The sequence below is a fragment of the Gouania willdenowi genome, chromosome 6 (assembly GCF_900634775.1).
Source record: "Gouania willdenowi chromosome 6, fGouWil2.1, whole genome shotgun sequence".
Taxonomy (NCBI): domain Eukaryota; kingdom Metazoa; phylum Chordata; class Actinopteri; order Blenniiformes; family Gobiesocidae; genus Gouania; species Gouania willdenowi.
Genome location: NC_041049.1, coordinates 13823780 through 13849876, shown reverse-complemented (window position 1 = coordinate 13849876; position 26097 = coordinate 13823780). Strand labels below are relative to the sequence as shown.

Sequence of the window (26097 nt, the reverse complement as noted above, 5' to 3'; positions counted from 1 at the left end):
TGTATTTTGTGTGTCATTTTTTATATTTTTCAGTTATTTTTGTGTGTAGTTGGAGTCCTGGAGTAAATTTTTGTATTTGTATTGTCCTTTCATGCATTTTATTGTGATTTTGGATGTTCTTTGGAGTCATTTTGTGTATTTTTGCCATTGGTTTGTGTTTTTCTCTGTCAATATGTGTGTTTTGGGAATATGTTGTTCGTTTATTGACTGAGGGATGCATGTGGGGCCCCCGGGCAACCAGTTACCGTTGTCTGTACTGAAGGATCCAGTGACTACGGGGCAATGACTCGCTGGCTCGTGCACAGGTGTTGCTGAACTACTCTGAGACTCTGTTAAACACTTGCAGGTTTTTGAAGCAAAGAGGCTCTTGTTGAGTTGGTTTCACTGGCTGCATTTTTTGGCTCAAAGCGTTATCTACAAACCAGCGTCTGCCACAGAGAAGAGAGTGGATTATTAACTCAGTGCCTCGCTTGTTGCCTTAATGATACCCTGAACTCCCAGATAAACTTAGCATTAGCCAAGGGAGACGCAAGAACAGTTTTTTTTTTCCTCCAAGGTCTTTATCAGAGGTTTAAGCTTTTATGGCTCTGACTCTTTTATTTAATGCAGAATTGAAAAAGTGTTGACATGAAGGGGTTAAATAGAGGTTACGTCTTACGTTTATATCACAGCATTTCTGGTCTTGTTCTGTGGTTTTATTGCATTTTCATCTTTCAAAGTCACCCACTGACATTCTCTTTTGCCCGTTTCAATCTTTTCCTTGTCACTTTTCATTTCCATACTGCCTAATGGTTCGCCTCCCACTCCCTTTGTTTTATCATCTATCTGCCTTTTTCTTTCACAACCCCTTTTAACCTCGTTTTCTTTTGATTTACTTTTCTTTATTTCCCAGCTCAGATCTCTCTCTTCCTTATTTAGTCTACTGTTACTTCTACATTTATCTCTGTTTTCTTTATTCATCTGATTTCATATTTTTCCTATTGCAGCACGTTCTCACATCTCTGCTACTTTTTTTTTTTCTTCTCCTGCCACATCTCGGTCCTCCTCTTCAGCGCATTATGTTTTCGACTGAGCATCCCTGCTCATCTTTCCCACCCATTGTTTCTCAGATCTCTTCTTCATTCTCTTTGCACCGATTAAATGTCTCCGTCGTCATTTTTTTTGTTTTTTTTTTTGTTGTTGCCCTGCCTCGAGCTCATTGCTCCGATCCAATCAGGAACGTTGTTTTCTCACATTTCCCTGTGGCTCCAGAGTCTTTCCCTCTTTTGTAATCCTACACATGGTTACAGAGTTTTAGTTCTCTAATATACTACACGATGATGATTCCACTCCCACTCACCCGTGATCAGATGCTCGATTCTCATCCACAGCAGACATCACGTCACTCAGACACCTTAACCCAACCTAGCTGACAGACAGCCAACTAAATACTGTACATGGTTGATGGCTGGCACTGTGACAAGACGAAAGCCCGGTTGGTTTGTCTGACTTTTGAAAGGCACTACACTTTGACTTGACGTGTTTCATCTCACGCTGTTTTAAATCCTCAGAAACTCACAAAAAAAACTGACAAACTCTCCACTTGACCAAGTTGTATTTTTGAGACAAATATTGCAATACATCGTGACTTTTTTTGAAATGTATTTATTGAAGAATCGCCGATGTACAATATTGGAATTTTGTATTGCAGTGTTTGTCAAATGGGGGTACGTGTATTCCTTGAGGTACGCAATGGCACTACAGGGGGTACTGGAGTGAGAGAGAGAGAAATTAACAAATGAAAGCATTCAAAATACAAGGTTTTATGATGTTTATTTTGAGATAAAAAATGAACAAATATTACCAGCAACAAAAACACACAAAATAAGATGAAAATATACTGTAATATAAAGAACAGACAAACAACAACGAAATACACAAAATGACACCAAAAACCCACACACGAAGAGATAAAAACACTAACTATTACCAGCAACACACAAAATAACAACAAAGTCACACTAAATGAGAGGAAAACACACAAGATCACTACAAGATACACAAAAATAACAAAGAAACATACAAAACGACACACGAAATAAAACAAAAATATATTGAACAATAAAAAGAGCAGACAAACAACAACAAAATACACAAAATTACACCAAAAATCCACACAATGAGAGAGAATAATTAAAATAATACCAACAACACACAAAAAAACGACAGCAAAAACACACAAAATAGAAATAAAAAAAATACGGAATAATAAAAAAGAACAACAAAATTACTCAAAAAAACACACACATTAAGAGAGAAAAATACTTACTATTACCAGCAACACACACAAAACGACAACAAAGACACACTGAATGAGAGAAAAACACACAAGGTCACAACAAAATACACAAAAATAACAGAGAAACATACAACTAACATAAGAAACAACCAAATGACACCAAAAACAAACACTGAGAGAGAATAATTTAAATAATACCAACAACACACAAAAACAACAACAAAAACAACAACAAAAACAAAAAAAAATATACTGAATAATAAAAAGAACAGACAAACAACAACAAAATGACACAAAAAACACAAAATGATGATAGAAATGATCTTGATTCAAACATGAACTGAACATACGAAAGTCAGTTTTGGTCCCACATCAGGAGGGAGATGACCAGAAATGATAAAAATTGAGGAAAAACAGTACATTTATTCAGGAGGCACTAAATACACATTTAAAGAATTTAACTTTGTAAAAAAGGAATGAAACTTTAGTTGATTTTTCACAGTATTCTGAGCAAAATGTTGTAGTCGGACATAAGGGGGTACTTGAGCCAAAAAAGGATGAGAACCACTAGTGTATTGTATCGCATTGTGTCGTACCCTGTGATTTCCTCCCCTAATATTGAGGTAGGCTGTCGTGTTTAAGCAGCATAAAGAGCTAATAACTCATCCTCTACTATAGAGCTGCTCAAGTCCCATCTTCAAGAGCCCATATCCAGCATTTTTTAGATTTCTCCCTCCTCCAACAGACATAAATCTAATATTTGTGTCATCATGCAGCTCTACAGACAATCTGGTAATGAGCTACTCTTTACAATCAGCTGTGGAGGACCAGGGTAGCATCTCAAACATGCAGGCTAGGGGCAGTTACAGCCCCCATGAGTACAATACATCTTCCAACAAAGCTCTTCACATCAATCCAAGTGGATGGACTTATTAGATTGAAGGCATTTTACCACGATTTAGTGACACTCTAGGCCAGATATCACAATGTAGTCTCTGTGTTTAACCTCTCTTATTGTCTTCTGTCTCATGTTTTGTTTGTTGGTACACGGCTCATATTGTTCGGAAAAATCACGGAAGACAAACGACTGTACGCTACATTATGGTAGTTTATGACACGAGGGACAGAAGGTGATTACAACAGACAACTGACGAGAGGAAGAAAGTGAGATGGAGACAGATGGCCACGGAGTTAGAATGAGAGATGCCCCAAGTCTCAAACTGTGCAGGCCTCATCCTGGTAAATTAGATCGGTGAAGTCCCACTGTGGTAGCCTTCTCCCCATTAAACACAGACCACGGCTGGCTGTTACAGGCCACACCCACATTTAGAGAATGTAAACGACTGCTTGGATTTCCCTCAGAACTGATCAATACACAGGATGTGTGAAATACAGCATCCTGTTCCCCACTGATGTTTATTTTCAATTGATCCAAGTCATCTTTGGCAAGACCTTTCAGTAGCTGTGTTTCATTAAACTTGGAAATGCACAAAATCTAAATAGCGCAAAAAAAACTTGTAATGGAAACACCGGAATTTGGAAAAAATACTGAAATATCGCAAAAAAGATTTTGCGCATTCATGAGGAGGAATTTCAGACGTTGCAAAAGCGCTATGGAAACACTTTTTACATGTCACAGAACGTGACGTACATGGTCACATGACCACATTGGGAAAACATGGTGCCACATTAGACGTGAAACAACAAAGTAATACAGATTGTTAGAAGAAGAGTAGAGCAGAGCCGAGCCAACACGCGCCATTATTAGCGCAATAAAAACTTGTAATGGAAACACCTGAATTTCGGAAAAATACTCAGCTATCGCGAAAAAGTTTTGATGCTTTCATGAGGAGGAATTTCAGACGTTTCAATATTGAAATGTGTTACAAAAGCGCTATGGAAACACTTTTTCCGCAAATACACAACATAGAATGTGACGCACCTGGTCACATGACCACTTCTCTCCGAGAAAACATGGCGTAGTACGTGTAAACAGAAGAGAAGACCAAGACATTTCTTTGCATTATACCAAAAAAGTATTACTGCCACATTAGACGTGAAACAACAAAGGAATACAGAGTGTTATAAGGAGGTTCTGAGCATCCGTCTTCCTGCAGCGAAGTCTCACGGGATGAGATTTGATGGGAGATACGAGGCTCCTCCCCAACCAACAACCTTCAATGGAATCACGTTCAAAGCGCAATTATACTTTGTTGATATTTGGAAATATCGCTTTTCTTTTGCGGAAAATCTGTAATGGAAACCCAGCTATTGAGTTCTGTGGGTCTTTATTTGTGGAAGGATAAAAATGTAGAAAACATGGTCCATTGTGTGTCAAACAAAAGGCTGAGTATAAATCAGTGGACACAAATAGGTGGAGTTCATGTTAATGAGTTTAATTGCATTTGGCGCTGACAAGTTCTTAATTGGTTTAATCATCATGGCCTCGTCACTGTAATTGTACAACACATTTGAATCCTTATCAGACGGCTTGGTGTGTATCTTCTTTGTGTGTGTGTGTGTGTGTGTGTGATTGTGTGTCAAACAAACAGACATGCTGTGTATGGGATAACGCACTGGGGTTAATTAGCTTCCGACCACTGCCATCTATCAACCTAATGCTCAGACTCCGGCCGCCGACAGCTCCATTACAGCCAGACACACACACTTACACACGTACACACACACACAAACACTCACAAGGGCCAGTTTAGGACATATTTACTCTCATGTCAAGTCTTCACATCAACAATGACAGCTGTGCTGCTAAAAGATAATGTAGGGAGTTTTTTGTTTTTTTTTAAAAACATTTTTCCATCTAATGTTGCTGACATTTCCAACAAGTCTAGAGCTAGAGGAGATTCACTAGGGTGTGTATTAACGTGAATCTGATGATACAATTCAATTCACGATTTGCATGCCACAACATGACATATCTCGATATATCTTGATACTAAAAAATACGATATACATCTCAATATATCACGATGTACGTCTCAATATATCACGATATATATCGCAATATCAATAATAAAATGAATCTGTGTACCATTTGTTCTTTGGTTAATTTGTTTCAAAACCAAATAGAAAAATAGAAGGACATTGTTTTGTTAAAAGTGCAGTTGATTCATATCCATACCCGAGAAAATCTGTGACCGCAGGGGGCAACAGTTGCAAACACTGCAGCTTCTCAGCGGACTTGTAACGCTACATCAACTGCGTAACCCTCTTTGTATTGATTAAGGAGCCATTTAGTATCCCTGAATATGACGCTCCGGTATAGAATCAACTGTGCTTTTTAAAAAAAGACAAACTAACACACCAGTATAATATGTTGCCATTGTTATTTTGATTTTAAAACTGATCAGAAATACACCAGATTTTTCCTGTTTCTGATTTTAAATTAATGGAACAAAAAAAACAATCAGTTTTTCCTATTTTTCGAAATTTGGTTTTGAAACGAAATAACCAAAAAACGAAGGGTCCATGGATTTATAACATACAATTTATTTCATGTTTTTAAACTTGTGAAAATTAACTGTAATTCAAGAACAAATATCAAAAACAAGTATTATGTTTATCAAACTGTCAAATTCCATTTTCCAAAAAAGTTTTTGAAAGTTTTTGATTCTGTTAAGTTCTTAAATTCTTAACAAAAAGTAACCACATACATCTATAAAAGTGACCAGTATGTGTTCCAAGCTAAAATGCATTGAGGAGTGAGATAGTTTAACAAGGTCTGATGTGGTTCACTGACACCGTGGTTCACTGAGTGTTTACATGCTATGCATACGTTAGCACAATTAAATGGTGTTTTCGTTAAAAACAATCCACTTGGAAATTTTTTGGATTGATACAAAAATTGCGCAGTGAAATATTGCGATATATCGGCAAATCATCAATTTTTTTCTTACACTCTTAAAGGGCTCATGTTACGCTGAACTTTTCTGTGCTTTAAACGCCTCACGACAATTTGATGACGCGTTCCCACAGGAAGCTCTCTGCCGTGATTGACATGTAAACAGACACGCCCACGAAGGTGAGCATTTCAGCGTCCTTCGTGCAGTGCTATGTATGTATTTTCTACAGTCTATGTATGTACCAGTGAACGCCCCGCCCCCACTCGCTGTCTAGTGTTTATCAAGCAGCATGAGCTCGACTATGGAGTGGGTGTGAGGAGGGCGGGCCGTCCTCTGGCCCTACGTTACCGTGTGGGGAGGAGGAAGTCAGTGTCCATCTATAGACACGCCCACTAATGAATATGCATGAGTAGGCCGCAAATCAGCCTGTTTGTGTAGAGTTGCTCAGAAAGTGACTTTTCAGAGGCTAAAACTCAGAGGCGAGTTTGGGAAAATAAACCTCAAATACTATGTTTTTGGTGTTTTTAGAACAAATGGAGATGGGTGAAAAATAGCATGACATGGGACCTTTAAGACTCATCTTCATTTCTTTTCACTATAAGTTGTGTTTATATCTCCATCTCTTTGGTCACCCTGACAACATTACTGCCACATCTTAGTGGTAGATTTCCTCGACTTTGGTCCCCAGCAGGAGACACACACAAAGACACTGGCCTGAATCATTAGGTCTGTAAAGGCCCAAACTCAGTGGTTAGTTATCTGATTTATATAGTAACAGATGAAATAGTTCCCTTTTGTCGGCAAAGCCATTAAGGAACAGATGGGATGGTCGGCTTGCATTTGTTGGAGGTTGAGGATGTTAGTTTGGATTTGAAAAATAATCAATTTGCTCTTTTATGTTTTTTTTTTGTTTTTTTTTCTTTAAAGAGATACTCATAGAAAACCATTAGTGACTAAAAGACTAAAAGGTATTTTCAAAGCAACAACTCAGTCAAATAATATGATTTCCAGAAAAAAAATGGTCAACATCAGTGTGTAGCGCTGTCCATTGATTGTTGTCCTGGAAAGGATATAAATTAGCTTCTACTTTTCCTACAGTCTTTTGCTTTGAGGAAAACACAGATCAATTAAGATGTAATTCCTTTTTTCATGGCTCTGGTTAACCTTTGTTATGTCTCGCTTGATCAATTTCTTAGTTAAACAAAAATAATCAGAATTCCGCTTCTCTGACTGCCGGACCGGCCTCATTGCTTTTTCAATGGCAGGCACACAATCGAGAAATTAATTAGATCGTCTTCGTTTTGATGAGGTTTCATAAAACACGTGCGCGGAATCTGTGTTGGTTTAGAAACCTTTTAGCTCTACAAATAAAGGGAACTTCAGTTAAGTGAGTACAAAAAAAAAAAAACACATGGCAGAACAAAAGAGGCCTGTCTTAGACAGAAATGTACGGCAGGCGACTTGGGTTCCATGAAAAAAACATATCAGTAATATGAAACGTGAGCACATAGATGAAACTCAGTCGGATAATTCAGGAACCAGCCCAACATAACTGAGTCAAATTTTATAAAGATCAGTCAATTAAGAACCGAGATAAGGTGTTTATAATAAAAGATATGCTAAATGAGTAAAATAAAACAAAACACTAAACAATATTTATACAAAAAGTGCACAAAACGACAACAGAAATGCACAAAAATATACAAAAAGGCTCCAAATACACACAAAGTGACTCCAAAAAACATATATTACAGAAAAATACACCCAACGACAACAAAATATGAAAATGACTCAAAATACACAAAACTAAATATTTGTACAAAAAATACACAAAATAACAACAGAAATGCACAAAACTACACCAAAAAAAGATACAAAAAACACACAAAATGACTCTAGAATCACACCACAATGGCAACAAAAAACAATAATTATAGAAAAAAATGCACAAAAAGACAACAGAACAATACAAAAATAGACATAATGACTCCAAAAAAACATACATTACAGAAAAATACACCAAACGACAAAAATATAAAAATGAGTAAAAAAAACAATAAATTTTTCATGCGCATGTACCATAGAAATAAACCAGCGAAATCGCACATGCTATTTTACTTTGCACCCACAAATAAACCCCTTTATAACACTACAGAGTACAGAGTATGTACACCTCTTTGTACATCAAACTTTCAAACACATACTCATTTGGCCATAAGTGACAACTCTACTTCAGCTCCTCCCACTATATGAATACATACTTCTGGCGAGCACTGTACTAGTTTCATAAATTGGGCATCGTCGGGCAAGGTTTGCTTGAATATTATGATGGAAATAAAAATAGAAATACTTTGAAATCTTATACAGGACTGTAATATAACTAATACAGGGCAGAACATACATTTCAATAGATTTAGTCATTTTAAAGATTTTTTCAGTTGCACCACATGATATTATGACACTTTAGTAAGTTATTCTATATTGGTTAATTTTTATGCATTTAAACCTTTTTTGCAGTTGGACAGAATATGTAGGTGTCATGTCATTGACCCAAATATTGCAACTATGTAAAAACATGTCTTGTGCTTCTACGTACATTTTCATTTCAGTTTCCATGCACAAACTTTAAACTGTTTTGGAAAATGTGAGAAGAGGTAGTTCAAGTGCCCATTTCTGTAAATTCAGTGTTATGCTCCCAAAAAGTCTATAATGTGGCCTTGTAAGATTTAAATATTGATTTAAACTTCTCTATAACCAAGATTAATGACATTCAGAAATGTAATTTTATCAGCTAAAGTCTACCGACAACAATAAACCCAAGAGACTCAATTGTCCTCTCCTTTCATTAGAGGCTGTTTTAAAGTCCATTTTGTCCACATTTAAACAATTATTAGTACCACAGTGGTTCTCAACCTGTTCAGCCCACAAACCTCAAAATAAAGGCTCCAGTGACGGAGACCCCCACTGTAGCTGAAGGTTATTGAACACTGAAGAACAGTCAATGACTTATAGATGACAGGGCCATCTATAAGGGGGAATAAAGGGGGGAGCCTTTTGGGGTCCATCCATAAAGTCAGCAAAATGATTTTTATATGATTCTGTGAAAACCACATTTATTTATTGATCTGAATAATATCCACTGTTATACAGGAAGTTTATTATTTGTATATGTGATCTTATAGATGTAAATAATTGTCTTAATCAGAAATAAAAAGGGTTGAAAGTGATACAAAAATAGTGGAAATGGTGGTGAAATTGGTTAAAAGTTGCAAATTTGGTCAAAAACAGACACAAAAAGGGGAAAAAGGGTTCAAAGTGTTAAGATTAGAACAATTAGTAGGAACAATTAGTTTAAACTGGTAAATAAATGGCATGACAAATTATGAATGTGGTTAAATTCCCAAAAAGCATGAAATATGGTGAAAAGAGGTGAAAAGTGACAATAATGGCGCAACATATGCAAGATTAGGGGTGGAAAGGGTTTATACAGTAAGTGCCAAAAATGTCTTGAAAGTGGAAATAACGTGCAGAAAAGGCATTGAGATTTGATGGAGATGTGGCAGAAATGGGAGAAATGTAGCAAAAATGCATTCAAAGGAACAAAAATATGGCAATAAAAAGCAGTTTTTTGTAGTTGCAGAAAAAGGGTAAAAATATGCAAAAATAGGCTCAAATTGTTCCAATAATAATCTTTGTTTCTTGAAGGCATCTGGCGATCCACACCCAGTGTCTCACAAACCCAAATGGGGTCTCGGCCCCAAGGTTAAGAACCACTAACCTATACCGCACACAGCAACATATTATCCAACAGCATGTTTTGGTTTGAAACAACTCTGCACATACTTTATAAAGTGCATTTTCTATTGGTTCAAACTTTGTGGAGCCTGTTAGTCGTCGTCGTCTTCTTCTTCTTCTTCTTTAGTTATACGGCGGTTGGCAACCAAGGCAAGGAGCATTACCGCACAGAGCCTGTTAGTTGCAGACTGTTTTAGCGTCATTTCACAATTAAAGTGTTTGATTTCAAATAAGACAAAGACACTTCAAAGTCACAAAGCGGATGGCGTATTTGCATTTAATTTCAAGGCGAGCATTTTTCTATTATTCTATGATAGAGCAGATTGATGGACTAACCAATAGACATTGTTATCTTTAGAGCAAATTGCTTTTGAGTGAGTAATGGGGAGTCGGTCCACGCTCAGTTTAATTCTGTATCACCAAACCTCAATCATACATCACCTCACTAAGAGGAGTTGAAAAAAAAGTGTTATTAGAAGGAAAAGCTATACATGGTCATTTGGTTTTTTTATTGCACACACACACACACACACACACACACACGCACACACACACACACACACACACACACACACACACACACACACACACACACACGCACACTTGTGTTTTCTTCCTGTTTCCTCTTTCCCACATATTCATTATGTCAAATGGAATTAAGGGGATTGGAGGCATAATCTTCTTCCCCCGACGCTTTGAGGAAACCAAGTCTTTAATTTGCCACCTCTAACATAGACTCAGCTCTACTTGCTTTGAAAAATGGCCTCAGTCATTGGCTACTCTTGACATTTGAGTCATTTCCCAACACCTAAATGTCATGTGGTGTTAGACACGTTCATTGAGCTAAGCTGGTTTCTTTGCATGTTTGCACTGTACTACTGTGTCAGGGCGAAAGGTATACGGATAATAAAAACTACAGGGAAATGTCCCTAGAAAACGCTGAGATAATAGCTGTGGAACAGTGTCAGCTTTATTATGTTAGTTTTTTTTTCCTTCTCCCTGTTCACAGAGGTGAAAGTAATGGATTACAAGCAGGGCTTTAAAGTAACACCCGCCAAATGCGGGTAAAAGTTGACGTTGGTGGGTAACGTTTTAGCGTTACTAGCCATTTTGGCCTGAAACAAATACCACTGCATCTGTTTGAATCAGAAGGCTGCAGAAACGATGCGACAAGTCATTGTTGCCAGATTGGGCTGTTTTTCCGTCAAGAAATTTGAGGGTTTTTGTGTGTGTTTAGACTTTAAAACGTAATGTATATCTGGCAACACTGGTGGTTGTATTAATTCTACATTTCTCACGAACACTATGTCATGACGTGTCATACAACAATTGGCTACGTGCTAACATTAGCTTTATTGCTGGTTTGTTATCGGAGAAGTCGAACGGAATGTTTGGAATTAATTCTTTGGAACAAACAAACGTGTGGAGATATTTATCGGACGTAGAGTTCCTACACAAAGCTACTGAGCATGTGCAGAGTAACAAACTCACACATGATCTTTAGCATTTGTTCGCCTTTAAAATCTCTGTTCCAGGGATCCAATTTTCATATGAGTTAAGTTTGTTTATTAAGTTATGAGAATATACTAAAAGGTTCACTTCTCCGACACACCCAAAGTTCCATATTGCACCTTTTAGGCATTGTTGGGGGGGTCCCGCCGTGCTCCGTATGGCCGGCATGGTTCATACCCCCGACCCACCTCTGGTTGCCAAGGCAACCGCTGCATCCTTTGATGTGAACAGGTTGGTTTTGGAGTGGAATCTGCATAAATCATTAATAGAAATTAATTGGGTGGAAAAAAATGAGTATTTTTGTATGAATTACTTGTACAAATTCAATCAAATAACAGTCCCTCTACTTGAGTAGGGTATATTTACACCTCTGCCTGTTCAGTAATGACTTGTAAAACAATAGTGGATGACAACTGCAGCTTGAGCAGACGGAGGCTGGAATTCCAATGGATCAAAGCTTCTGGTTTGCCCAGGTCACTGGATTTTATACACGATGCTGGTGTAAACAGGCAAACATTGCATTAATTTTCCTTTGAAATGGATATCCAAACTTTAAAATCGACGTTTAGCATATGAGGACGAGGGAAACAGTGGAACAGGCTCAGGCGCATTAGGACATTTACACAACATCTACGTAACCATGGGCATACAGTCACACACAAATGCAAATAAATAAAAAAGTTTTTTCAACAGTTTTATTCCACTAGCCCTGCTCTGATTTATTTGTTTGTTTTTGTTTATCTCCATCCTCAATGAATTATACATACACATCTTGAACTTCCCAAAGGTTTTCAATCATATTCCCCTGGCAAAGCAGACCAGCACAAAATGTTTCAAACATGAACTTCGACAAAAAAATAAAGAAAAAAAGATATGAATAAAATAGAAAATCACAAGTATTAAATGGTCCTTTAATCCAAAAGTACATATAAAAAACGCTAAAGTGAGGTGCGTTCGAAGCCATAAAAAACACTCTTTGGATGTGACTCATTGCCGCTGCTCAGGTCTAATATTTATTGTTATTTCTTGAGTGTTGAAGCCAAGGGTTGGTAGTGGCTCACAGCAGTGCTGAGACGTAACGCAGCAGTTTTCCAAACACTGTTTTCAATGTGGGATGACAAGGATTACAAACAAACACGGTGCTCTAAGCCAGAGGAGACAGTGAGTGATGAGCCAAAAGCAGTTTACAGACTCACGAAAACACACACACACACACACACACACCCAGTGGGATGTTAGCAATTTTAGAGAGTGCACGTGTGTGTTTTGAAGACTTTGACACTCGTTCTCTTACTTGTTGATCTCTGGTTTGTCCTTCAGCCTGAATCCTGTGACTATGACACCACGTTGCAAATAAAGAACACAACGCTTCACTTTACGATATCAGCTTTCTTGTACCACTCTGTCCATCTTAATACACGTCTTTTAGTTTCATTATTACCTCTCTCGAGGAGGTATCATTGTCACTCGCCTTTGTTTATTTGTCTGTTCGTAGGATTTCTTCAAATAGATTTTGAGAACATTTAAACCGTAGATAGACCGTACACCACGATTCCATTAAGTTTTGGTGGATCCGGATCAATATACTTGATTCTAGATCAGTTCCAAAAAATGAAAAATTGCTATATCTCATCATTGGTGAATTTTCAAAAGTTCATATCTCGGTTCGTAATTGACCGATTTTTATGAAATGAGTTATTAGTTATCAATAAATCAGTGTTTTTTTTAAATTTATTTATTTATTTTTTTAAAAAGTGCTTTTCATACAAATACATGCATCTCAGAGTGTTTTTACATATAAAGTAGGCAGTGGCTATCCGCACGGTTGCCGTATCAATATACCGACATTCTATCCGTACGCAGCGCCCCTCATTGGCCAGTTTAGGTAAGACTAAACCTAACCCTAACCCTAAAAATTGTTGCGATATAGGGTTATAACCTAAACCTACGACGCTACGTACGTGCACTTTGGTAAACGTACCAATAGCACCGGGGGTTGTCCGTACGGCAACCGTAAGAATAGACACTTTCTATAAAATACACCCACCCCGAACAAACCCCGCCCACCACACACAGACACACAAGTTAAAATAAGGACAATGGCACAGTTATGTTGGGTTGGTTCCTCAATTACCCAACTGTGTTTTATCCAGATCAGCTCAATTAATCTGGATCTGATCCGGTTTGTGATTTTTTTATTGAAAAAATGGGGGTGCTCATACATTTGGACCTACTGTATCGTCATTAATGAGGATTGAAAATTTGGTGACACTTTACTTACAGTTTTATACATTAGGCCAATAATATATATAGAATATGGGGCGCTTGGCGGAGGTTTGCGCTCTCTGAGTATTATTAATAATTTGAAATTAATTTGAACAAGAATTTTTGTTGCAGATTTGCTACTTTTGCTAAATGTTATCATCCCCAGACTTTAACTTCTTTGTGGTCAATGAACCGGCTATGATTAGGAATTTTAAGCCTTATATGTTTTTGACATATCTGGGACATGTTGGAGTTTAATTTCCTGTGTAATGAGTTGAAGGAAAACATGGATTATGCTCTATTATTGCTCAGTTGGTACAGTTATCTGTGACTTTGCACTTGTACTTATACAATCTTGGGGACACTTTTTGAATTACATTTTTTGTTAACATTTTTGAGATGGTGGATTAAAAATGCTGCTGAAACCCTTTTTTACCTCAATAGTTTATTGGTGGTAATAACTTCTGAGGAAATAGCATTTTCAGCTCAAATGTCACTAATCCATTGAAGGTACTTTAAAGTTGCTGTACCCTCATGTTTGTATTACAGAACAGCACCGGCGTCTTTAAAAACACTGAGATCAATACTTTGCATTAATGCACTCAGGTTTTTACTGTTATTTTTACAATATGCACTACAGTTTCCTACTTTTTATGCTGATCTTCTTACCTTTTCCTGTCTTTTTTTCTTCCTTCTGAACAAGATTCCTCAGATCAGCTACGCCTCCACGGCTCCAGAGCTGAGCGACAACACCCGCTATGACTTCTTCTCCCGTGTCGTGCCACCGGATTCCTACCAGGCTCAGGCCATGATGGACATCGTCACGGCGATGGAGTGGAACTACGTGTCCACGCTGGCCTCTGAGGGAAACTATGGTGAGAGCGGCGTGGAGGCCTTCATCCAGATTTCCAGAGAAACAGGTAAGAGCTGGAGTCACTGCTGTATGTTCATGATTAAAATGAATAAACGAATAATACTGTTTTATTGAGGTTTGAAATGACCCACAGTGTAAATAGCATTATCTCTTTTTGTTTGCCACGTTTATCAGAAGGATTACATTTATGGTGCACATAAAGATGCTAGTGAAACAGTTATTGGCTTGGGTTTCCACTAGGGCTGGGCGATATATCGAGATTCAAAATATATCGAGTTTTCTGTTTTGGCGATACACAAAATTACAATATCGCCTATATCGATACATATATATACACAGTAGTCCCTCATTTATTGTGGGGGTTACGTTCTAAAAATAACCCGCAATAAGTGAAATCCGCGAAGTAGTCAGCTTTATTTTTTACAATTATTATAAATGTTTTAAGGCTCACCACACACTTTATACACTTTTCTCAGATGGGAATTAACATTTCTCTCTTGTTTAAACACTTTTTAAACACATTTTAAAACATAATTGTGTTTTCAAACATACAGCACTTCAGAGTCACACTGCTAGCGATCAGACATTGATGCTGAATGAATTCAGAGTCTTTGTTGACGATGACGTCAGGCACCGGTCTGTTCACCCATTCAACCATGGAGTAGAAGCTGTGTGTGACCAGCTGGAGCTGTATGACACGGCCTTTATAACCGGGACCAGACTAGGAAGGATTAGGTGTGGAGGAGAATTAGCGAGGAGGTTGTAGTAGCAGGTAAAAGTTCTCTCTGTAGCACTGAGCTAGGATAGCATTAGCCGCTAATCACACCGGCTTTTTTCACTGCTGGTTTATGTTTATAAGAGGAGAAAAAGAAGCGCAGCTCCTCGCTTCAGCAAGCAGTGAAACTCACCGAGTTGGATGTGTCGCTGGTGGGGGAATGCAGCATTAGCCAATCAGGATGCAGAACACAATGTGCGTTCATACGCTGTAAAAAACTGCATCCAAAATTGCACTGTAAAAAAAAAAATCAGCGAAACACTGAGGCCGCGAAAGGTGAACCGTGATCTAGCGAGGGACTACTGTATAGTTTATTTTGTTTTAAAATACTTGCGTCTTAACCCATACATTCCCTTTAACAAGCCACACTACCAAACTAACTCACACTGTCCCCTATAGGAGAAAAACCCAAAAGTGGCACAAACTGTTTGTCAATAAATGTGCCTGTGTGGCATTTTTCATCAGCAAATTTAACCCTAAATAGACTTTCTGTTCAGATTTTATTTCAACTGAAATTATCGAGATTTCTAAAATATCAACATATGAATACTGGTTCATATCACCCAGCCCTAGTTTCTACTTTTACTTTGAAAGGAATCAACGACATATTATCCCGGTGTCACGGTCTGTGTTTACCTCCGTACTGAGATTATTTTACAATCTCAGTACGTGACTGCTACCCGTGCTGGATTAACCATGCACAGACATTGTTGTACTGATTTTATGAAATGCTTAAAACATCACATCAGTCGACCATCGATAGAAAATCGACCAATAATAAAAATAATATGATTGTCATGATCAAATTTATATGAATACAACTGCTTATTATTGTAAAAATGGTATAGAATAAATTATAAAACATATTTTTTTACAAACACAATACATTTTATACAAACACATTGCTTTGAAGTAGCAAAACTCACAGCGGAACTAGCAAAAAATAATTTTCCAGGAGTGGGCATGCTCATAATCGATCTCAGTACGAGGTAAACTCAGACCGTGACACCGGGATGGTTAAAAAACACCTCTGACTTTAGAATCAAGGTATTCTCAAACATAGTGAGCCCTGCAGGAAATGCTAACCTTGCTAACACTGCACCAGTACAATAGCCTACACTGTATGTTAAAGGCCAACATAAAAGTAGCTGATGAAAGGAACCTTTTTAATGACGCACTAACCACAGTCTGCAGCACTTGCACAGTCAGTGACTCTGTGATGCTGAGTCGCATTGAATACACACAGATGCTACGTCACACATTCACACAGAGCGTAGCATTAGATTAGCGCTTCCTCATGTAGGTTGTTAGTATTTGGTGTTAAATCCACTTAAGGAAAAATTCTGGTGCTTTATTATGTCGTTTTTGGTTACTTTAATTTCAGAAGCATCATTAAAACATTTTTTTAATTGAGCAGTAATAACCGACAATGATTGGGTGTATTTTTTTTAAATACATTTGTAGAAAAGCAGTAAACACGAGTGAATTTGATTTTTATGGCACATCTGTTGAATTTGCCTTTCAGCCAAAGCTGCAATTCAGTTTTTCTCCCTTTTTATTTGCACTTTGTAACCATTAAGAGCTTCAATATATCAATGCAAAAAATATATATTTTACTTTTATTATTATTATTATTATTATTATTATTATTATTATTATTATTATTATTATTATTATAATAATAATAATAATAATAATAATAATAATAATAATAATAATAATAATAATAATATGTTTTATTAAAAAGTGCTTTTCTAGAAATTCAAAGACACTTTACAGGTTAAAATAACAACATCAAGATTTTTACAAGGATTGTACAAGTTTAGGGAAGTAAAAACTATTGTATATTTCTTGATAAAAAAATAAATAAAATGTTCAGAAAATGAACAGAAAAGGACAGAAAATCTTAAAGACTGTATTATTATTATTTTTTTCTTTTTTGAGAAGTACGATTAAATGGGAAAATGTTACTGCACTCTATTGAATTATTTGTCTAATTAATATTTGTAAATGTTTTTGCACAAATACAAATTTCATAAAATGAATTTGAAAAAAGTAATTGACCTATAAGCAGGCCTTTGCACATCCCTGTTGATATGAGTAATGACTTCTTATGAGTACTATTGACTAAAAAAATAAAAAGAGAATAATTTAAGTTTGTTTTATGTGTGGCACAGTTGTGTCTCCAACTCTGTGTTTGACCATCACAGCAAAGTGTGTTGTGGGTTTCTTCATTTTGTATAGCTAAATGTGAAATAGAGTGAAGGCCAGAGAGATGCATCAAATTGCTGTTTTGATGTGAAACTTAAAAGCAGGGACTCTGTAGTTCTGAGTGCATCAAGAGAGCTGCATGTGCTCAATCCCATCTCTGTTTATAAAAGCCTCCCGGTGATGTTGACAGTATAAAATGCAGATGACTTTCCTGCTGATGTCTAATATTGGAAAATTATAGAAATTATAGAAAAAAAAACAAACTCATGTTTAATAGTGGCAAATGTTTACGGCAGGGATGGGCAACTCTATCACTGGGGGCCACAAACATGTGATTGTATCTGATTCGAGGGCCACATGATCAACATTTGTCAGCATTTAGAATAATGACCAATCACAGCATAACACACAGAGGGGGATAGGGTTTTGATGTTTTGTCATTTTTAGTCATTTTGTGTGATTTTGGAGTCATTGTGTGTTCTTGGTGTAATTTTGTGTATTTTTCTGTCATTTTCTGCACTTTTGGTGCTGATTTGTGCGTTTTTGGGTTCACTTTCTGTATTTTTGTTGTTGTTTTACATATTTTCGTCTCATTTTGTGTACTTTTGTTCACAGTTTGTGTGTCTTTGGAGTTATTCTGTAATGTGTTGTGGTTTTGTGCGTTTTTGGAGTCATTATGTGTGTTTTTGGTATTGTTTGTGTTGCTGGTGTGATTTTGTGTATTTTTCTGTCATTTTTGTCATTTGGAGTCACTTACTGGTCACTTTTTTGTTTAAGTGGTTGTTGTGTCTGTCTTTGTTGTCAATTTATGTTTTATGAGTCATTTTGTGTATGTTAGGAATACATTCTTTGTGTGTTTTTGTGTACTTTGTGTTTTATGTTGGGCTTTCATATTCCTTCCGACTTCTGGAATACAATTTTTGGGGATTTGCTTTGTGGGCCACAAAAACTTAGGCTGAGTGCCACATGTGGCCCCCGGGCCACCAGTTGCCTTTGCTATAAGGAACATGTTTGAGCTTCTTTGTGTGTGTGTTGATACCTGACTTCAGTTGCTCTCTCTATTGCTGATCATTGTTCTGCTGTGTTTGTGTGCTGATGTGTGGGTGACAGCTGTGCGTGTACGTATGTCTATCCGTCCATCACTGTCTCTGTTCAAGCTCCAAAGCAGCTCACCCAGAGCCCGAGTGTGTCCGTCAGCTTGTCAGTGACATCTGCAGAGCTGCTGTGCTACTGTTAGCTGACAAAGGGGGGTGGGGGTGCAGTTCGCTTTGGGGGATTTGACGACCAGGTCTGAAAGCAGCCAGTCAGTCATTTAGTCTTCAGCTCTGGTGATACAAATATTTTTATGAAAATGAATGAGAGGATAGATAAGCAGACTTATGATGAAGGGGAAATGTGGAAGGATGAGGGAGGCTTTTTATTTTGTGTGTTTTTTTTATATAAAGCATATCTGTGCATATGTATTGTTTAGTGGTAAATCAAAATGGATTCTACCGAAATTCACAGATTACATAAGAATTCACAACTGACTATATACTAGTGTTGGATTCAATTTGACTTGTAATTGCGTAAATGATAATGAAATACAATTAAAACGTAAATATAATTGTAATTTGGAAAAACTGTTGCTGTTGTAATCGTAATTAAATGGTAATTGAGTTTAGATAATTGACTTTGTAATTGTAAATGCCATGAAAATTCTATAAAATGTGTCCATTATGATTTCACGCTAAACTGGGGAACCATGTTACAGTTCTATGTACAGTTCTACAGAAATGTAGTTAACTATTACTGATATCAAGCTTTCCCACATTTTACGATTTAAAAGATAAATAAATGAAAAGGTATACAGACACAAAAAGTGCTCAGATGCCAACACCAAAAATATTAAAACCTCTGATCGAGAAGTTGGGGGTTTGATTCCAGTGAACACGTGGATATAAAGTTTATGAAGATGTGATTTAAAATGTGAATGTTCCAGGCCAAAATGCGTTTGCACCCATTATAGCGCCACCTCGTGGTGCACTTTTTGGTATGGGTGATCTGTGTGCTCTTCTATATACACCCTGTAAATTTCATACCCCTCAACATAATACTTTCAAGAGCTGAAATAAATGTTTGTTTATGTTTTAATAAGAAACGTCCACTTTGACCAGTCGTGATTACCTTTGAGATACGGCTTCAGGAGCGACCCAAGGTCATACCCACCAAATTTGGAAAAAATTTGTCTTGCCATTTATTAAATATAAAGTTCCCATATTTGCAGCGTCCCCTAGTGGCCTATATTATTCAAATTTGGCTCATACCCCCACAGTCACATGCTAACCAAGGATCTCAGATTTGGTGTCGTTAGCATTTATTTTGACCGAGATATGCAACAGTTTGCGGTTTTATAGCTAGCTAGAATTTACTTGTTAATAATTGGCACATATTTTGACCTAACAAAATTATTTACTAAACTTTAGATCAGGTCCAACTGAAGACTTTATGTGCCAGGTTTCATGCTGATTGGACAAAACCCCATGAAGTAGTTCTAAAAAGTAGGTTTTCCAGTTTTTCGTGATTTTGTTATTATTAACTTCATTAATTATAACTACACCATAATTGTTATCAGTTATACGTTTAGAATTATAATTGACCTCAACCCTGTAAGGAATACATCATGGTTTGAAAAGAGACCAAGGTGGTCCATGAGACAAAAAGGTTGAAGGGTTATGATCCTCTGTTATAAAGCACTGTTTGTAAAGTGGCAGAATTCCATACATAAATCCTGGACGGCATTTTTTTTACTTGTGATTCATTGTTTTAAATACAGCAAAACATTGAAATATGTACATTGCCAGTACATTCAGAGGAGGAGACTATGGCCTACTTACTGCATGTTTCCTGCTGCACAGCTGTGGTGTCGTGTCGCTCCCAGAAGGAGTTACCTCGGACACAACACAATAGTCAGCAAATTCTTTTTTGTTTCAAAAGGACAGCTTTAGGGAAAACTGGAAATAACCTTGTGTTATGAGGGAACAGCAATAAGAGAATGTAGGGCTTGCATGCTAGTGTTGAGCATGCCATCCTGCACACAGGCACTGTGTTACATTATCTACTTTATCCTACTTTATCTGTTTGTCTGATTTTGTTGACAAATTAAGGATCTCCATGGCTCAATAGTAGCCGAGCACATTGGAAATAGACAAAGTGTGGGTATAGATATTTGGGTCATTAATGTCATTGTTATGACATTTTTCCTGTCATTAGCATAAATAGGGTGTCGAGAAGGCCGTCATTAAGTGTCGTTCACTAAATTATGACACCTTTTGGAGCTATGTTGGCTTTTTTGGGTTAGGGTGAGGGGTTACGCTTAGGTAGAGTTTGGGTTAGGTAGGGTTTGGGTTTGGGTTAGGGTTAGGGGTTGCGACCCAAAAATGGGCCGCGGACCTGTACTGGGTGGGTTGCGGACAGCTGGTCAAACATAAATAAATACTTAATGCCCCTCATGTTGGACTTGTCTTTTATTTTGATGGAAACCTTTCTTTTGACGGGCATTCTGTGAAATATATAGATTTATGTTTTAAAAAAGATTATACAGCATATGTGTGTTTTCAACAGCTATTTTTGAAAAACTAAATTTGATTGGTTGAATTCTAAAAAAAATTGGGTCGTGATTTAATGACCGTGGAAAAATGTTGGTCCGAAGGTGAGACCAGTTGACAACCTCTGATTTCAAAGTTTAAAGCAATGAAAAATGTAAGTAAGTATTTTTGTTGAGAGTGCATGGCACATTAGCCAGGGTTTTTTTTAATACTAAAAATAAGTATTGACATATTGACATGGAGGAGAGTTAAATTGTTTAAGGCAATGTTGACGGCACAGATGAGATTGTGATTCAAAACATTGCTTTAATTATTCTTGAAAAAAAGACGTTTAGACTTTTGTATTTAAATCTGTACCACTTAAGTACCATTTAGCTGTATTATATCTTGGCTTTGAATGCTTACTAAGCTAAACTTGGCAGGTAAGCATGCTTAAGAATTTAGTGATAGTGTCGTTATTGGATAAAACCAGAAAAATATTTATTGTCAAGCCTTCTGTGACAAAATCTCAAAATGCATTGAAAGATTCACCATTTCTCCTGGACGGAAATGACAAATATATTTCTTTTTGGGTGATGGACTTATTTATTTACAGACTTGACAGAAATATGAGACTTTGCTCTTTATAAACTGTCATTTTTCCATTGGGTGCGATGCAAAATTTGACAGAATTTGTCCAAAAACTCCTCTAATTTGTGATTTGCCTGGCTTTGCCTTCTTCACATTACATATTCACTGTCCATTTTCCAGCATATGCAGCCTGTGTGTTGTCACCCCAAGCCATGTCTTTGCAGCCATGCAGAACTAGAAACAGGCACAGCTCAGTGAGCTTTGGCCAAACATGTTTACTCATCGTTACAAAGTGTTCACAAACTGTGTGAGGAGGAAAAAAGGCCATTTCACTCTTGCTGACACGAAACGGATGTAGCCCGCTGAAGAAGTGTTGATGAAGAAAGAAAGTAAAAGTTGATTTTGAAAACTGTCATCGATGGTTTCAGTTTCTGACATTGAAAACCCAAAGAAGATGGTTAAATGGTTCCCAGTGGTTCCGGATTCTTCCAGCCAAAGGATGTTTTCATCTTCTTACCGTGCCATTGTTCTGTTGACCCTTTCTTTTATGATCACTGTACATGGCACAGAGCCTACACTCTCCTACATCAAGCTGAGTTGTTCCATATGGCCTTCTGTGCCATAAAAGAAGAGGTGGTAGAGTACTTACAGAAGACAGAAGACCTCTTTTAAGTCAAGTCATTGCATCTCCCCTTTCAGTGTTCTTACCTCCTTCACAAAAGATACTAGCCAGGAATAATTGCTGAGGCCCGTTAGGTTCAGGTTGTGTTCAACCTTTCACCGGATCTCCACTGGATGCATAACAACGTAACGTCTCCGCTGCGTAACTGCTTCGTAATCCACTGTCCATCAATCCCCAGCGCTTCCGTCTGTGATGCGTATCTGTTGCAATGAAGACTCAGGAGATCTCGCTAATTCACATGTCATCATGCGATATAGCGAGTTGTAATCAATACAAAGAGAATCACAAAGCCATACAAACAGTTAATTGTGTCCTTCAAAAGGAGCAGAATCAACTCGGTTCTGCCCTGTAGATCTGAGGGTAATACAAGTGTTTATGGGGTAACTGGGGGGTCTTTCACCGCCCCCTTCTGTGTCTGGCCAAAAAACCGTACTTGCAACTTTACCTGCCTCCGACCGGGTGGCAAGACGTACCGCTTTAAGGCAGCCCAATACAAACTAATGCTAGATTATGACCAGCCCCGTGGCTGCACAACAAATTCACTTTTCTCAAACTTATATCATGGCGGAGCCAGCAAAACAAGGCACAGAAGACCTTTGTTCGAGGAACGGATAACTCCATTCAGTGATAGCTCAGCAGCAACACACAGCAATCACACACACTGCCATCGCGGCAAAAGGCAAGCACACACACTCGCAACCCAGCGTGCCATCAGGCAGCACACACACAAATATCCATCCATCATTCAATCAATACATCAATCAATCAATCTATCCATCCATTCATTTTCAGAGCTGCTTTGCCAGCACACAAAAACACACATTACACACATTTCCACACTCCCTTCCATATTACTCCCACATCATTCATTTATTTTACTTGTCTCTCTTCCTCATACTGTTCACATGGTCACATTGGACTATACTGTATGTGTGAAAGCACCCTTAGTGTCACTGTTGTATTAGGATTTTTTAGTGATCCATTGCTACCGTCTTGGGAAAGCAAAGGTGCGCATGTAGCTTTGGGGTGTGCAGAGATTTTACGACAGTGACATAACCAAAATAGCCTTTAGGGGAAGTGCTGAGCACAAATTACTTAGTTCCGCTTTAATGGAGACGTAACAACTTTGTTGCTGTTACGCAGTGGTTAACAGCAGTTACGCATCCAGTGGGAATTGAGGGTTACTTTCTTTATTTTACATGGGCGGTGGCTGTAACACGTTTGGGCCGTATTCTGCCAGGCTAGGGCAGTGTTGTGCCAAACATTTACTGCCCCAGCCGGGATTACACACTGCAGCTAGAGAGAGGTTTGTGTGTGTGAACCGGTGTGTGAAAATGTGTAAGGAAACCTGCCCTGTGAATGAGAGAACTGTGAGTGTGTGTGTATGTGTGCGTGGACTGTCATCTCTTACTGACTACAGGGGCTAGTCAAAGGCTCAGCAAGACCGTAATGAAGAAAAGAAGGAAAAAGGAGCGCAGAGAGAAAATAATTAAATGTTTATCTCCTCGTTCATTTAATTAGTTTTCCGGCTTTACGCTAATCTGCTGCCTTTTTGCTTGGCTTCACCCCTTTAGTTTGCTTTCAGTCTACTCAGGCCACACAATGGAGGTGGTCATTGCTATTATTCAAGTCTTAAAGCAGCTTACGTTGCTTTACTAAAGTTTCCTCCAGAATCTAAATCCGCTCTCATGCAATTTGGCCCATTTAAACATCTGATTCCTTGTGTTGCTTTCTACTGATCACGCAGTTTTTAAAAATATCATGTACAGTTGACAGAAATATGTACAATATCTTATCATTAAAAAGTAGCTTATAGGACACAAGGTGATGCTAATATAAAACATTAAAGCAAACACACAATCACAGATAGTTCTAAGCAGTGGCATAAAAAGAAAACAGGCACACGATGACGCACAAAAACATGGTCCAACTCACTCGAGCAGAAATCTGCATCCCTAGTGTCGAATTAGCGCTCTGTTTCATGTCCTTGAATAGACTCTCCCTCCAACTTAAGACTGATAAGATTCATCAACACACAGACAGACACACATAGGGAGCACAAACATCAAGCCATCCATTTGTAACTAATTACACCAGCATGGTTTTCATCTCAAGGTGAAGCCACCTTTGTTGTCTGCCTGCTGCCCAAATCTCTGTGGTGTATGCTTTTCTTTGTAGCCCTTCTTTACTAATAGATTTTTCTTATATCTATTTATATATTTGTGTGCTTTGTTCTTTAAAAAAAGAAAATGAATAATGTTATTTGTGTTGGTATTTTTGAATAATTCCCTCTGTGAAAAAGACAATCGTGAAGCAATCACTTTGAATTTTAAATCCTAAAGGTTATTATTCAGATTCTTATGTCTTCTCATCTATGACTCCATCTGTATGCACCTTTAAAGAAACATGATTCAGTGATGATGATCATGATAACATGATCATTCACACTTTAAAGCAGGGGTGTCAAACTCTTTTTAGTTCAAAGGCCACATACTGTAAAACCCAGTTTGAAATCAAATGGGCCAGACCCAAAAAAATGGTGTTTTTGTGAAGGAAAAAGCATAAATTCAAACAAAAATCCTGAATGTTTAGCAGTTGGTCAAAATTCCTTGATGTTGCAACAAATTTTCTGGGAATTTGCAACGCAATTTGCCAGAATTCTGTTGGATAATTTGCAAGAACTTTCCAGGTTCTTGAAAATATTTGCAATTTAATATTACTGTAAATAATGTGGTACTGCAATATTTATCATAATGTATCCACAACTTATATGATGATTTATAAAAAGTCCTGTTTTTGCTGTATTTTTTTTTACTTTCAACAAAATCTCCCTGTGGGCCGGACTAGATGCTCTGGTGGGCCAAACTTGGCCCGCGGGCCTTGAGTTTGACATATGTGCTTTAAAGGCTTGGAAGACATTTCTATCTCCATTAATAACCACACAGTAGGTCTAAATGTGTGGACACATTGATTTTTGAAACTGAGCCAGAATCAGTATATTGATTCAGATTCCCTCCAAAAATTAAAAGAATCTTCCATCGCATAAGGTCTATCTTTGGTTACAATGTCAAAATCAGTGAAGTACTTTTGAAGTAATCCTGCTAACAGACAACATATCCTTGGCAGAGGTAATTCGTCATTGATGTAACGGAGGTAAGCTACATCTGTTGACAGAAACATGGCTGCAGTTTTGGCTACTGTTGTAATTCACTTCAAACATGGGAAAGTTGATACACTGCCTCATCAGGGAACCCAATTGAAGTGACTGGGAATTAACAAGAATCAATCTATCAACCCTACTTTGGTTATTAAACTAATGACTGCACCGTTTGCAGTGAATAATGATTGTTTCTGTTATAACATGTTGCCAACACTAGCCTTTTTTTAAAAAATAATTTATATTAAAAGCCTTCTGATAACCTTTAAAGCCTTTTACTTCTAAACCCTTTTTTCCACCCCTTAAAAAGCATTTTGAGATTACTTTTGTTGTAATTAGCACTCGTTTATCGCAGACTTTCAAAAACCTCAGATCGGATCCGTACGTCTCCATGGAGACGATGTTCCAAAACGAAAACCGTTTTCAGAAGTATGTCGGTCAGTCTGTGTGTGTTTGTGTGTCTGTTTGTGTACGATCGCACACTGATGACATCACTGTTGATGACATCATCAGTGTCCTAAAACAATGTTT

At 37.6% G+C, this 26097-nt stretch overlaps 1 protein-coding gene across 3 annotated transcripts in view; it reads left to right on the top strand.

Annotated features, from left to right (window-relative positions):
* The window catches only part of grm8a (glutamate receptor, metabotropic 8a), a 369998-nt gene that overhangs the window by 132533 nt on the left and 211368 nt on the right, over positions 1-26097 (top strand). For all 3 annotated transcript variants that reach the window (XM_028449580.1, XM_028449582.1, XM_028449581.1), the window contains exon 3: positions 14414-14630. In XM_028449580.1, coding sequence (XP_028305381.1) covers positions 14414-14630 — 217 coding nt within the window. The remainder of the gene's footprint in view (positions 1-14413; positions 14631-26097) is intronic.